Here is a 16,710-nt window from a genome sequence, read left to right on the forward strand (position 1 = left end):
AAGATCTAGTTGTAACCTTTAACAAATTACTTAACATTTCTGTGCCTTTGTTTCTTCATCTGCACAAGGGGAATAATAATAATAGTACTCCCTTTGTTTTTTTTAATCAACTTATATTCAATTTTGTTTTCCTGAAATTTCTACCAGTAGAGCTTATTTTTGCCCTTTTAGGTACATAAAACATTTCTTTCCCCTTTGGAAACAATTTAGAATAGTGTCTGGCTCTTAATAAGTGCTTAATAAGCATTGTGATGATGATGATGATGATGATGATGAAGAATAAGCATGATGATGAAGAAGAAGAAGATGATGATGATGATGATGGTTTTTTGCAGATATTTAAGCATCAAGAGGACATGGACTTTGTCTCATTCACTATCTTTAACATTGTCTGTGTACTAGATTGTGTAGACACAATCCCTGCATTCATGGAGCTTGCAATCTAGTTTGTACATCATTGTATACAATCATGTTTATAATAAAGCAAATGAATACAGCCGTCATGCTTCCATAATCAACTCTAGTTATTTATGGAACAAATACTTAATAATTTTCTACAATGACAGTGTCTTTTCATATGCTTGTTTAAGTTGAAATCCTGAGGGGAATGTTAAGCCATTGGCCTCATGGTTGTGCAGTTTTTTGCTTGTACTGCTGATGATTGAGTCTTCTCTGATGCTAGGATGTCCTGGGAGTTGAAAGATTCAGGTTTAAGTTCTAGTTTTGCTGCTGATTTTGTACATGACTCTGAGTGAGTTACTTCTTAACCTTGTCTTTAATTGAATGTACTAAATGATTTCTAAGGTTTCTTCCAGCTCTCATTTTGTTATTAATCAGCTTCTCCAAATTATGTTATGTTCTTTGGTTATAGGGGAGCAGGAATCCATTGTCCATAATAGATATTTACCTTAAAACTGAATGCTGAAATTTAAGTGTTGAGCTCATATTCCATTATTGTATTTTGGTTTTACTTTTATAGATGCCAGAAGTGGGTGGAGAATTGTAGGAGAGCAGACTTAGAAGATAAAACACCTGATCAACTAAATAAACATTATCGATTGTGTGCCAAACACTTTGAGACTTCTATGATCTGTAGAACTGTAAGTAACCAGAGGGCTTGTTTTTTTTTGTTTTGTATTCTCTCACTTACTCACTATTTGGTTGGAATGTAAATCTTTATATATTAATGTTGGAGAGTATCCTTACACCCTGCCACTTTTTTATTTTTTAAGATGAAGACAAATTTGGAGCTTAATAGTATCTATTTTGTTCTTAAAAACCTGTTTTTTTTTAACCCTTCTGTTTCTGATGCCCCATTCCTACTCACCAGAGGTAGCCACTTTTAAACTTCTTTTGTAGCCTTCAGAAAATTTTAGATGATTATAAATGTGTATATTTAAAGTAAAGTTGGCATTTTTATTTGGATCAGCTTTTCTAGAGCTTTTTTATGAGTGAAATCTTCATCAAGGAATAGAGCTCTTTGTTTTCAAAGTTTTGTACGTACTGTTAGAACCAACCCTAATTTTTATTTGCTGGATACAACAGGAAGCAAATCATGCCATTAATGTGAGAAAACATTTCCGTCAGTAATTTGCAATTTCATATCAAAACCTGACTCTCTCAGCCTTGCTACTGTTAACTGTGATTTTGGCCAAGTCACTTCCCCTCTCTGAGCCCCAATTTCTAATGAAGAAATTAGATCAGATAATTCCTGAGGTCTAAGACTTTTAACCCTCTGTGATTCTGTTATTGCTATGATTCATAAAAGGCACAAATAGGACAGATTTGATTGAAATGAAGCAGACTTGAAACACTTAAAAACTAGTTAGGAAGACAGTTTTGTTAAACAAATAATATATTCTTGTTTAGGTATTAAAACATGTATCATCTCAGTTATTGGGATAGACATAAACTTGATTTGAAGGTACACTATATATTGTTATGCAGCAATTTATTTTGATATTTTTTTCAGATACATTTTGCAGAGGCATCAGAAAACTAAAGAATGATTGGGTTATTTTATTTCTCAAAATTAATTGAAGCAGATACTTGTGAAGTCATTGGGAGGTGAGCCAATTCCGGTTCAACAGTTTAATCACAAATATTTGAGGGATATTTTTGCCTTGCTTTGTTAAGAGGGTAATAATGATCAAAATAAGAGATTTCATATGTTTAAAAGGCAAACTTTATGTTCTTGACATTAAGTAAAAATATCCCAAATTATTTTAAATACGCAAGCCGTATGCATTTTTACATTTTTATTTTATTAATAAATATGGTCTCTTAATTAGTTAATTCCAATAAGACTAATGTGAGAAATATAAAATATAGTTCACTCATATTTTTGTTCATAGAGCATAGAACAGAACTATTTTCGCTTTTTAAATTTCCACATAATTCTTTAATCTTGGATCAATTAATGCAAATGTGAGACATTTTCTTTCTACACATGTAGAAGATATTGCTGTTAAATCTGGATTATCTAATACTTATACCCAGATGTTTTAAGAGTTTTGACTTCATTAGTTTGACATTTAAGATCTCATCAGTAAACATTTGTGGCTAGTTCAACGAAAGCCAGATACTATCTTTGATGCTAGAGTAAGATCATTACTTTATGCTTAAACCTTAATTCAGCAGTTAAAGATTAAATCTTGATACTGAATAAAAATTATCATGCACATGAATTGAATATAACCCTTATTGGCATGTGTACTTATAAATAGATGTAAAAAATTGCATGTTTTTTATTCATATATTGTTTTCTGGTCTATAATATCTTTTCTTGGTAGCAAATTAATTTTATTTGAATTTTTAAAGTCTTTACAATGTTTTATCCCTCCTCTCTTTATTTAATTGGTAAAATATCAAGAATTTACTGTGTATGTGGATATCTTTGCTTTTTGAGATGTTTGCCAAGTAGGAAAGATGAGACACTTAGGGTATAGTATAGTTTTTGTTCTCTTCACTGATTGTGTCCAAAATCAATCCCTGATTCAAACTCCGTAGTAGACTCAGGATATTTGGCCCAACACTAGAAGCTGAACATCCTTAAGAAATAGATTATCTTCTTTGTGTTTTCTATGAGGCTTGGGGATTGAACTAGAAAATATTGACTGTAAATAGAAATTCTTCCCAAATGTGTTTAACAACTCTTCAGATGAAACCTAAGATAGTGTGTTCCCTTTAATTATATATTTTTCCATCATATTTTCCTAACCTTCTTTCCTTGGGTGCAAAAACATAGGAATTGTTATCTTTGTTTGGCATATACTTTGAATACGCTTTATTAGTCATCTTTGAAACAATCACTGCTCCCACAAAAGCTTTTTAAACTGAAGTGTATTTTGTTTTTATCAGTGCAAATTTGGGAAGAAATTAAAGGCACTGTTTCTTTGGACTAGCTAGGGAAATGTAGTAGCAGTTATTCATCTGTTACTCTACCTCTCAATAAACTTCTTGTCCCTACCTGACCTCCTCTGGTCTGGCTGTGGAAGACTGTCACCGTCTAAGTATGCATCCATCTTCTAGCCAGGTTGGATTAGGCTAAGAGGAATTAAGATGGAGAATGGTCATCCTTCAATGATAAGAACGTTAGAATTAGAAGGGAATTTAGAAATACCTAGTTCAGTGTTTGCAAAAGTGTGATTATGTATATCACTTGTGGTATATGAGTGATTTCAGATGGCACATGAACCAATTTTTATTTTAGAAGTTTTGTAATATGTGTTAAAAATATAACTAGCTCATCAAATCATTATTGTATAGTTTTTATTGCTTAAGATAATGTTAACTAAAAAAGTGAGTGGATTATGAAAAAGTATAGATGGTTGTGTAACTGAAATGGCAAGCATTATGATCATTAGTATGTGAATAACTTCATTTTGGGAAATACTGATCTAATTCAGTACCTGAGTTTTATTCAGAAGAGGAAACTGAGTCCAGAAAGGGAAAGGATTTAGTCAGGGTCTGAGAGTGAGTCACTGGTAGAATTTGGACTAGCCCCTAGGTCTCCTGGGTCCTAGTCCAATATTATTTCATGGTGCCTTGATGCTTCTCAGTAATAGTAGCAAAAGTGGAGTGAACAGCAGGTAAAGGAAGGAAGAATTATTATAAAACATACAGGCGGATAGATTATTTGAGAAACTTTTGTGCCTGCTGTGTTTTGTGGGCTCATGGAAGAACAGAAAAGTAGCTGGGAGATTGAATTAGAAAAATATATGTTAAATGCAAATACATTTTATTTTTTATGCCTACCATCAATTCAGTTCCTTCATTTATAGTAGTAAGATGGCCAGAAGGGCAAATGCAAAAAGTGTTAGAAATAATAAGCTGATCTGGACTGACATCATCCATTCTACAAGTCTCTACACTTTAGAATTGGAGTTGAAGGAGTACTGGGGAAATCATTAACACTAGAATTTTATTTATGTGTGATACATTCTTAAGGACCGTCTCTGAATTAACACATTTTTCTTTTTCAGAGCCCTTATAGGACAGTTCTTCGAGATAATGCAATACCAACAATATTTGATCTTACCAGCCATTTGAATAATCCACACAGTAGACACAGAAAACGAATAAAAGAATTGGTATGTCAGTGTGCTTCCAGATTTCCTATCCTCTATAATATTATGAAATCAAATACAGATGCATTCATGTAAAAATTGAACCAAGTTACTTTCTACTTCAGAGGTAGCATTATGGGAAATTAATGCTATGGTTATTGTTGAAGTAGTGTGGACATAAGATGATTAGTTTGTTTTAGTATTTACATTGGAAAATCTTCTTCAACTTTAGCCAGTTGATACTCGTTGACTTGAGCCAAAGTATGCTGTTAATTACAGGCTCCTAACTCATTCTCTTCCAGGGAAGAAGAAAAAAAAAAAACCACCTTTTCTTTTGTAGTAAAGAAAGTGGGGCTGAGGTATATTTCCAGAATTCAGCACAAAGGGATAAGTGAAAGTTAAGACATGGGTAGTTTTACTAGAAATAAGGATTCTATCACTATTAAGTACTGACAGGGTTTACAAAAAGCTTTTAAATCTCTGTATGTGGCATCTTTGTGCATGTTTTTATAAACCTTTGATATCCTTGAAACCTACCTGTTTTTTGTTGACCTCAAATGAACAGAATTAAATTACTCAGACTCCTCAGACCATTGCTTTCTGTCATCATTGCCACCAGGAAGCCCGTTGTTTGTTTATTTTCTTTCCTTCTTCCATTCTTACCATTTCCTTTCCTCCCCTCCCTTTTGTATCCATGCTAGTGCACTTAATATGTCATTTCAGTCCACTGACTATGTGCTTTTTTAAGATAACAACTGTCCAATTTTCCTCATTTTCTTCTCTGTTTACCTTTCATATTTAGATCTGTGATCCATTTAAATTTGTATGTGTGGTGTCCAGTAGAGATCTAATTTTATTTTTCTCTTTATAGAGATCAAGTTTTCCCAACATGGTCTGTTAATCCGTCTGGTGTAAGATGCCACCTCTGTCATATACCAAGTTTACATATATGCAAGGCTGTTTCTGGGAACTCTGTTATGTTCCATTGGAAGATTTGTTTGTTTACAGCTATACCACACTTTTTAAAATTACCATCGCTTTATATTATATCTTATTTTCAAAAAGGGTGATTTCTTAATTCTTCTCTTTCAAAATTGTCTTAGCTATTTGTAGACCTTTATTTGTCCATGTGAATTTGAGAATCCTTTGTCATGTTCTAGAAATTCTGTTGAGATTTTCATTGTAAGTACTTTGAATTAATATTTTTCCAATGTTAATTAGTCCTATCCATAAACAGAAGAAAAAGCCCAATAGAATAGCTATCAAGTAGTAGCAATCATTGACAAAACTACTGGTTCTTTGAAAAGACTATTAAAACACTTTCAGGAGTGCAAAAAGTAAAAAATTTGAAAAAATTTCAGGGTTTTTGTTGCACTTCTTTAGAAGAGAACGTGTACATCCTTCCTTAGATTAATTTTTTTTAATTTAATTTTATTTATTTTTTATACAGCAGGTTCTTATTAGTTATCTGTTTTATACATATTAGTGTATATATGTCAATCCCAATCTCCCAATTACCTTAGATTAATTACTTCCTAAATACCTTATGGTTTTTGTTGATATAGATAATGTACTTCTGGTTGAGAGATCGTTTCCACCAATTTTGAAGATCCCTTTTTATTAATTCTAATAGTCTCCTGAGTTTTCTATGTAGTTGACTGTATCATCTACAAATAAGGACAAATTTGCCTCTTCTTTCAGTTCTTCCAATTTTAATTTTTTCTGTAGCCTGTCTTATTGTTTAGTCAAGATTATCTCTAGTACTGTATTCAGTAGTCCCAGTAATGTCACGGCTGGTACACTTGCCTTGTTCCATTAAGTATGATATTTTTGTTGGTATTGTTAGATAATTTTTATCAAGTTAAAGAAATTCCCTTCATTTCCTTCTAGTTCTCACATTCACAGTTTTTATCATAACTTGTTGAACTTATCAATACTTTCATTGCATCTGTTGAGTTCTCATTTTTTTTCGTTCTTTAATGCTGTGAATAACATTGTTGGATTTTCTGTTGTTGAACCATCTTTGCATTCCTGTGATGAACCCTAATTGATTGCAGTATATTTCCCTTCATTTTCATACACTGTTCGATTCAGTTGGTCAGTATTTTATCTACAGTTTTGCATTTATAAGTGTTAGCCTATAATTTCTTTTCATGTATTCCTTTTATCCAGTTATGATATCAAGGTTCTCTTAGCCTCATAAAATAAGTTAGATAGCTTTTCTTTTTTCCCTCTCCTAATTTTTCCAGAAAAACTTGTATAAGGTAGCTATTGTCTGCTCTTGAAAGTTAGGTTGAACTTGGTAAAACCATCAGAGAGCTTTGGGTGAATGAGGGAATATTTTGATTACCATTTCTGTTTATTAGTTTCTCTTTCTTCTTGTGTTCTATATGTTTCCAAAAGTTTATGAAATTCATCTAGGATTTTAGGACGCTTGCCTTTCTCTGCTCCTAAAATTACTTTAGTAGTCTTTTCGAAGAAACAGTAGTGAGTTTTATCACTGATTGCCGTACTTGTGAGCTGTTTTATTGGTTTCTTCTTGATTTGAAGGATTTACTTTTTGGCTCTTTTTTAACTTCTTGAATGTTTAAACTCATTTATGTGTATTCAAAGCTATAAATGTCTAAGTATATTTTAGCTGTATCCTACAATTTTAGACATGTAGCGCTTTTATTGTTCATCTGTGAGTGTTTTGTAATTTCCCCTATTTCTTTAGTATAAGATTATTTTTGTTCTTAGTTTCTAGACATGGGTTTATTTTTTAAAACTTTTTCCCCCAAATGTTGTTAACTGATGCATAGAGGGTATGTATAGTCTATGTGATATTCTTTCTAGTTTTTTTGCATCCATTATTGGTATTTGAAGTCTGATGCCAGCCTGATTCTTGTTCCTTTTTAGGTGATTGCGTTTTTCTCCTTCACAGCCTTCAGCATTTTTCTTTACATTTGATATTTCAAATTTCGCTAAACTGTATCTAGATGGGAGGTTTTTTTCTTATCCAGACGTGCATCTTAAAGTTCTGAGAAATCTTCAGTTTTTATTTCTTCATGCATTTCTTCTCCTCTATTTATTTGTTTTTTTCTGAGACTTCTTATAGTTGAATGCTGATACTACACAACAACAGTCTTCCACCTCAGCTTTTTTCTTAGTCATATGAACCAGGGGTGAAGAGCTCAACCACCTCCCATCCTGTAGCTACCATTTCCCTGCTCTGCTCCTCAAGGAACCTCAGATATCTTACAGCAGGCACACTCTTCCAGATATGCCATCCTTGTAACTCCACAGCCCATAGGATAAGGAGGGAATGTTCCAGATTGGCTAACCTGCTGACATTCTTGTTATCAATATCATGTCCCGTGCTACCCAGCAGGCACCGTGACGTCTCCAGCTGTCACTGGTACTGCTGCTTTCATGCCCCACAATAGTAATGGGATGGGTTATGATCTAAGAATTCTAGTGGGTTAGAGGGAGAGAAAAGGACATAATTGAAAAGTTCTTCCTCAGTCTAACCCTGTATATGCCACTTGGCTCTCTATGCTGTATGTATCCATTTCTCTTCCATATTGGCCCTGTCACTTTCTGCTTCCCAGAGATTTCTCATAGCTTTTGTGTTAGGTTCGGGGATCCAGCAACTCCCTTTTACATGGCAATCCCTGGGGTTAGATTGGGCGGGGGGCATGGTTTATGGCCCCTTGGATTTGACCTCAAATGCCATCATATACTTTCATGCCTTTTATCAATATTAGCCAATACACACTTATAACCCTAAATTATGATGATATAGGTATAAAAGTAAGTTAAATGATGTATTCTTTACCCTCTAGTATTTTATTATAAACTTGGAGTCATTAACAAATTATTGTTCCAGTTTTCCTGTCATCTGTCTGTTTGAAGAATGTTTTCTTTATGAAGAATTCATGCTCTTGAAAGAACTAAATTTGGGACTTCCCTGGTGGTCCAGTGGTTAAGACCCTGCGCTTCCACTGCAGGGGGCACGGGTTTGATCCCTGGTTAGGGAACTAAGATCCTGCATGCCAAAAAAAAAAAAGAAAGAAAGAATTAAATTTGACTCATAATATGCTTTTTACTTGTGAGTCTGTGATGATAATACTAGAGTTCAGTTTTCTCAAATATATTTTTTTCTTTTTTTCTTGTCATTTAGAGTGAAGATGAAATCAGGACACTGAAACAGAAAAAAAGTAAGTGATAGTGTTAATGACTCAACTTCTGAATGCCTTTTTAAAAGGCCTAGACCTGGTAAGGACAAATAAATATGTTTTATGTCCAAAAACCTACTGTGAGAATGATGTAAGAGTGTGGTAGGCATTGTCCTGTGGTCTGGAATTGTCTGTGAGATAAAGTCTTAGTTTGTCTTTATTGAGTGCCACTATGGCATGCACTTGGCCTTCTCTCTCTCCACTAGGTGCTCCCAGTGTGGTCAGGATGGCAGGCACACAGGCAGAGTGTCCTAGTGTAGGGAAAGAAAGGAGCAGAATCTCTGTCCACCCAATGTGTGGTGCATACTAAGTTCTTGGTAAATATTTAAGGAATAAATGCTGTTGAGACACTTGGGCTTACAGAGAGTAGGAGTCACAATAGCTGTTCTCCAGGTACTGATGCCTGAGCTGTGTCACTAAAGAATGAGGACTGGAAGGTTTTTCTGTTCTTGTCAGTTATTACTATTACTCTTCCTTTCCTATCTCCTCCTACTACTGCTATTATTATTAACATAACTTTTTTATTGAGTGCTTACTGTGTGCCAAGTCATTATTATAAGTGCTTTACTTATATTAATTCATGTAATTCTCATAGTAGCCCTGAGGAAAGTACTATTATTTTCCCCCTTTATAGATGATGAGACATGGACTCAGGCAAAGAAAGGAGGGAAAGATAGTCTGTGCAGTGCCTTGAAACAGGGTGCCAGATTGGGGGAACTACACACTCATTTTGTTGTTGGAGCGTCTAATAACCCATGATGGTTAAAAAATGAACCTAAAGGGACCACAGGGGCCAGGACTTTCAGGGTTGTGTGTATGACTATGGTCAGGACCCTTATTAACCTCAGGGCTGCAGTTTTCCCATCCAAATATGAAGAGATTAGGCTAAGATTTCTAATATTCTAATATAGCCCTAAAAATTGCACGAATATGCTTTATATTGTATTGTCTCATCTCCCATATAAAAGTATAGATTAATGGTTTGATAGAAACAATGTCAGCATGTACCTTGGAGCTAGAGAAGCTTGGATTTAAATTTCACCTCCATCTGTGACCTTGGGCAATTATTTACTGTCCTCATTTGTCAAATGGGGTTGATATCACGTGCCTGTACAGGGAGCAGTGAGCTACGTATAAAATGCCAACGCAGTGCCTCAGTAAATATTAGTTCTCTTCCCCTTCCGTTTTGTGAGGACATGGACTATCTTTTATTACTCTGTATATGTGATGTGCCTTATTAAGTTTATAAGAAATTGTTCCTCTCATGATAGCATTGACATACAGGATTAAAATATATCCATTCACAGTGTTTGTCTCCTCCACTAGAGTGTATCTTATTTTAACCTGTGTATCCTAGTCTGTGGTCCAGTAGGTACCCCATGAGTGTTGAATGAATGAATTTGTGGATTTTAAATATGCAACCAATCAAAAATGTAATTTTTTTGTTAGTATGATTCCTTATGAGCCTGTTTATAAAATTAATTCTTTGTTTTCCAGTTGATGAAACTTCTGAACAGGAACCAAAACATAAGGAAATAAACAACAGCAATGCTCAGAACCCCAGTGCAGAAGAAGGGGGTGAAGAGCAGGATGGAGACATTTTACCTTTAACCCTTGAAGAGAAGGAAAATAAAGAATACTTAAAATCTTTATTTGAAATTTTGATTCTTATGGGAAAACAGAACATACCTCTGGATGGACATGAAGCTGATGAAATCCCAGAAGGTCTGTTTACTCCTGATAACTTTCAAGCACTGCTGGAGTGCCGGATCAATTCTGGTGAAGAGGTTCTGAGAAAGCGCTTTGAGACAACAGCAGTTAACACATTGTTCTGTTCAAAAACACAGCAGAAACAGATGCTAGAGATCTGTGAGAGCTGCATTCGGGAAGAAACCCTCAGGGAAGTGAGAGACTCTCACTTCTTTTCCATCGTCACTGACGATGTGGTGGACATAGCAGGGGAAGAGCACCTGCCTGTGTTGGTGAGGTTTGTTGACGAAGCTCACAACCTGAGAGAGGAATTTGTGGGCTTCCTGCCTTATGAAGCTGATGCAGAAATTTTGGCTGTGAAATTTCACACTACGATAACTGAGAAGTGGGGATTAAACATGGAGTACTGTCGTGGCCAGGCTTACATTGTGTCCAGTGGATTTTCTTCCAAAATGAAAGTTGTTGCTTCTAGACTTTTAGAGAAATATCCCCAAGCGATCTACACACTCTGCTCTTCCTGTGCCTTAAATATGTGGTTGGCAAAATCAGTGCCTGTTATTGGAGTATCTGTTGCGTTAGGAACAATTGAGGAAGTTTGTTCTTTTTTCCATCGATCACCACAACTGCTTTTAGAGCTTGACAATGTAATTTCTGTCCTATTTCAGAACAATGACGAAAGGGGCAAAGAACTGAAGGAAATTTGCCATTCTCAGTGGACAGGCAGGCATGATGCTTTTGAAATCTTAGTGGACCTCCTACAAGCACTTGTTTTATGTTTAGATGGTATAAATAGTGACACAAATGTTAGATGGAATAACTGTATAGCTGGCCGAGCATTTGTACTCTGTAGTGCAGTAACAGATTTTGACTTCATCGTTACCATTGTTGTTCTTAAAAATGTTCTATCTTTTACAAGAGCCTTTGGGAAAAATCTTCAGGGGCAAACTTCTGATGTCTTCTTTGCAGCCAGTAGTTTGACTGCAGTGCTGCATTCACTAAATGAAGTGATGGAAAATATTGAAGTTTATCATGAATTTTGGTTTGAGGAAGCCACAAATTTGGCAGCCAAACTTGATATTCAGATGAAACTCCCAGGGAAATTTCGCAGAGCTCAGCACAGTAACCTGGAATCTCAGCTAACCTCTGAGAGTTACTATAAAGAAACTCTAAGTGTTCCAGCAGTGGAACACATTATTCAGGAACTGAAAGATATATTCTCAGAACAACACCTCAAAGCTCTTAAATGCTTATCTCTGGTACCCTCTGTCATGGGACAGCTTAAATTCAATACATCAGAGGAACATCATGCTGACATGTACAGAAGTGATTTACCTAATCCTGACACACTCTCTGCTGAGCTGCATTGTTGGAGAATCAAGTGGAAACACAGAGGGAAAGATATAGAACTTCCATCCACTATTTATGAAGCCCTTCATCTGCCAGACATCAAGTTTTTCCCTAATGTTTATGCATTGCTGAAGGTCCTGTGTATTCTTCCTGTGATGAAGGTTGAGAATGAACGCTATGAAAATGGACGAAAGCGTCTCAAAGCATACCTGAGGAACACTTTGACAGACCAAAGGTCAAGTAACTTGGCTTTGCTTAACATAAATTTTGATATAAAACATGATTTGGATTTAATGGTGGATACATATATCAAACTCTATACAAGTAAGTCAGAGCTTCCTGCAGATAATTCAGAAACCATTGAAAATACCTAAGAGACTTTTAAAATAGGCTTTCTCTTATATTTGATATTTGAAAAAATCTGTAAGAAATTTGAAAATATCTTACAGAAAAGTTGTAAGGTGTACGTAGGCCACTTAATCACTGAATATCTTGACCTGTAGGCCTCCCATTGAGTACATTAGTCATTGATAATCTGCCTGTTTATATGGCCCGTTTGAAGTCCCATGCTTTGGAGACCTAACTGTCCCATGCTTTGGAGACCAGAAGATAGCATTGAAAGTACCATGTTACACTCTGTGTGATCTCTGCTAATGGCACTTTGAAATTGTATTAGTTTGAATTGTATTAAGTCATTTTAGATATAACATTTGTCACTGTGGATCCAATTGTCAGGTACTTAGTTATCAGTTCTTTGAAGAAATAAATTTTGAGGAGGTATGGGAGGAAGGAATACATTTTATAAAACATTACAATGAAGCTCATGACTGACCTTTGAATAGTAGGAGTTTTAAGTATGCTGTTAAAAATCTGTAAGGGACCGTTAAAATGATCAGGCTGTAAGAGAAACGTGAGCTCGCCAAACAAGGATTTCAGTGTAGATTTTGCCTTTATCAAATGCAGTTGAAGGAACAAGTTATAGTTAAAGTTTGAATGGAAGAGCCTGCCATTGTTGTTCCACATCTGATTGTTGCTGTTTACATTCCTCTATTGAGCCTACATCTTCATAAGCTTTTTGACAGGTATATGTTGAACACTTCTGTTTCATGGTCAAGACAGGATCAGAGACCATGGATACTGACAACTGATTAGTCTGTTTTCTTCTGTCTTTTTCCATGACTATATCTACTGCCTCATCTTGATTTACAAGCAAAACCTAGAAAACCTACAAAAATAAGTGTTTTGTGGTTTATCTAGGAATAATACAGAAAATATTGCTGTTATTTTTGGTGAAGAAAATCAATTTTGTATAGTTTATTTCAACCTAAATAAAATGTGAATTTTGTTTAAAGTTCAGGTACATTGTTTTTGATGGGGACAAAACAGATTCTTGTGGTAAATTCTCTTTTCAAAAGTATTTATCACCTTCACAATTGAAGATAAGGTCTTTTTTTTTTTTTTTTTTTCTTTTGGTATATGGTTTACTACTTGGGGGAATAAAAAAAGCCATTTTAATTGTGAAATTATTAAATGTAAGATTTATCTAACTTTTTAAGTATTATATGCTGTATGACCCCTGATATAAATTGTTAGTGTTTGCATAATTGTTGCTGGCTAAAATGTAAATGAATGAATATTGCAAAGATGTCATTGCATTATTTTATGTTGGGATAAGTTAGTGTTATTTGAGTTTCAGAAAACAGGATGGGGGTATATTTGCGGAGTGCTGGGTCTTACTGATAACAGTGCATTTCCCTGGTGTGGACAAAACCGGCAGATGTGTCAAATCAGGACACATTTCCCATGCAGGCTATAAAAAAGATAACAGAGTTTATCTTATATCCAGAGCTCTAAGAGGTGCCTCTGTCCTTGACAGAAAGAACTGATCCGGTTCATGATGGCAGGATGACAGAAAAGGAGACACAGAGCTGGCCTTTTAATAGCTGCATACAGTTCTTAGGACACTTAATAGTGGTGTGACCTTGGCAGATTATATAATCTGGGTATATTTCCTCAACTATAAAACCACACTTAAGCTTGTGCTATGAGGGTTAGATAATTTATTATCAGTTATCTATTACTACTTACTGGTGTCTCAAAACTTAGTGGCTTAAAAAAAAAGTTTACAGTTTTGTGGTTTAGTTGAGTGGTTCTTTTGCTGGTCTCATCTGGACTCTGCATTCAGTTGGTAGATTGGCTGGGGGCCTAGATGGGACAGCTGGGCCTGTCATGTGGTCTTTTATCTTGGGCTTATGGCATGGTGGTCTCAGAGTACCAAGAAGGCAAAGGCAATAGCTTCAAAGCCTGGGCTCAAGAACTCACAGAACGTCACTTTCACCACATCTTTTGGTCAAAGCAAGTCACGAGGCTGGCCCAGAAGGGGTAAGGATAATAGACTCCTTGTCTTGATGGGCGGAGCTATAAAATAGGGCCTGTTTTCAGTCTACTATACTAATTTATCCAAAACATTCATGCTGCAAGCATTGGTTAAGCTTTAAAGGTGCCCACCACTTGTTTTTATAATCTGTATGTTCTCAACGTTAATTTGAGAATTTATTGAAAGCTTGAAAACCCTAATTTGTTAAGAAGCATCTTCACAAACTCTGGTCTTTGAAGATAGATTGAGTCAATGGTAGTCTCCCCATAGATGAAACTGATTATCATTTTTGCAAGATTAGATAGTTAGAAAGAGGTTGATGTAGTGACTGTTTATTCCTCAAGTATTAGTTGAATGCTTACTGTGTGCCAGGCTTCTGGGTTAAGTGCTGGCAATAACATGCACTTTCTTACAGAGCTTACAGCCTAGGGTTGGCCCATAGGACTACAATTGTACTTATTTATAACCACACACACACACACACACATACCTTATAGTTAAGTGGATCAGATTATTGAAATTAAAAGAAAAGAAAATAACACATTAGGGTATCTATAAAATCCTTGTGCGATTTAAAAAAAAATTGTGGGGACTTCCCTAGTGGTCCAGTGGTTAAGAGTCTGCGCTCCCAATGCAGGGGGCCCAGGTTTGATCCCTGGTCGGGGAATTAGATTCCACTTGCCGAAACTAAAGATCCCACACATGGCAATGAAGACCCCGCAGGCTGCAACTAAGACCCGGCACAGCCAAATAAATAACTATTAAAATTTTTCTGTATCATATCTAAACAGTTTTCAAAGGATAACTAGGAAATACATTCAAGATTTAATATATATAATTGGAGGAATTTTTTTTTTTAAAGATTTATTGATTGATTGATTGATTGATTGATATGTTGGGTCTTCGTTTCCGTGCTAGGGCCCTCTCTAGTTGTGGCAAGCGGGGGGCCACTCTTCATCGCGGTGCGCGGGCCTCTCACTATCGCGGCCTCTCTTGTTGCGGGGCACAGGCTCCAGACGCGCAGGCTCAGTAGTTGTGGCTCACGGGCCCAGTTGCTCCGCGGCGTGTGGGATCTTCCCAGACCAGGGCTCGAACCTGTGTCCCCTGCATTAGCAGGCAGACTCTCAACCACTGCGCCACGAGGGAAGCCCTAATTGGAGGAATTTTTGCTTTTGACATATCCACTCTCATTTTGGGGGAAAAAAAGCTGAAGCCTAACATAGGATTTGTTACCTGTAAATTGATGAGAACAAATGCGTTATTAATAATTTTATGTAATTTTTATTTAATTCTTAACAATGGCCCCTTGAAGTAAATAGTAGTTGAAAGAGACCCCCCACTGCCCCCTCCTCTTGTGGCCAGTTCCTCTGCAGTAGCTTCGTTGGATCTGGTTTTTGTTTCATATTAGGGACAGCCACTTTTTAAGTGCTATTTAAAGTGAATAATTCATAAAACATAGGAAAATTGTACTTGCAGTGTTTATTAATATTTATATGATACTCTAGAGCTTACAAATTACCTTGATTGTATCATTCAAGTTCTAAGAAAAATTCAGGCAAGAATTATCCCCATTTTTCAGTTGAGAAGTTCAAGCTCACAGAAGTAAATGAATTGCCCAGAATTATAGCTATTAAGTGCCAGAGCCAGGTACTTCAATCCAATCCTTAAATCTTAAAACTGATTATGAAAGCCACTTCATTCTTAAGGTTTGTAAGAGAAATATTTGCTTTAGGAATAGGCTTCTTTTATGTTCTTGCTTTATCCATTGCCAACTTTCAGCACAGCATCTCTAAAATGTGCTCATTATAGTCAATGTGGGTTCCTTGCAAAACAAAAAAACTGAAGCCTGAAACTTCTGAGACTTTGCAAACTAGGTGTAGAAATGCTGCCACCTTTGTTTGGCTGCCAAGACACTACCACAAAGGGCTGTAGCTCCAGGTCCATTTACTGCACTAGAGTGGATGCAGCTGTCTTCCTTGCTGTAATCAAATGCTCCTCTGTAGCCAGCTTTTTGTGGCCAGAAAAAGCAAAGTAATTTTTAGTACAGATTAGCATAAAAATCTCTACTAGATCAGTTTCAGGAAACAATTACTAGCTTAGAAACAAGTGTGATCTATAGGTTGGCTAAAATGGCAGTTAATTTCCAGACCTTTTAAAATGCCCCTTATTTCTCACCGTGAATACTATATAAATAGAATACACTACCTGCCACTGTATTTGGTTTCATAAGTTATTCGGACAGGGTGAACAACAGACTTCAAAATTAAGTAGAGGTAGTAAATCTGCCCTTTTTAATGAGTTTGAATTTACAGTAGTAGTTTAAACATCTGGAAGTTTAAAGTCTTAATTCATTCCAAATGTTCAACAAGGATATACTGCAAAGAGGATATTGTAATTGAGGGATAAAGAAAACTACTGTTGACTCAATCTGAAGCCTTTTCTAATTTTCTCTATATACATTAATCACATAAAACTTGAGAGGCTGACAGTT

General features: G+C 35.7%; 1 protein-coding gene across 3 annotated transcripts in view; it reads left to right on the plus strand.

The window, feature by feature from the left end:
- THAP12 (THAP domain containing 12) overlaps positions 1-16,710 on the plus strand; it is a 55,953-nt gene that overhangs the window by 12,108 nt on the left and 27,135 nt on the right. For all 3 annotated transcript variants that reach the window (XM_059930771.1, XM_059930773.1, XM_059930772.1), the window contains exons 2-5: positions 980-1,100; positions 4,485-4,592; positions 8,731-8,767; positions 10,283-12,077. In XM_059930771.1, coding sequence (XP_059786754.1) covers positions 980-1,100; positions 4,485-4,592; positions 8,731-8,767; positions 10,283-12,077 — 2,061 coding nt within the window. The remainder of the gene's footprint in view (positions 1-979; positions 1,101-4,484; positions 4,593-8,730; positions 8,768-10,282; positions 12,078-16,710) is intronic.

This window comes from Balaenoptera ricei, chromosome 8 (genome assembly GCF_028023285.1).
Source record: "Balaenoptera ricei isolate mBalRic1 chromosome 8, mBalRic1.hap2, whole genome shotgun sequence".
Classification (NCBI taxonomy): Eukaryota; Metazoa; Chordata; class Mammalia; order Artiodactyla; family Balaenopteridae; genus Balaenoptera; species Balaenoptera ricei.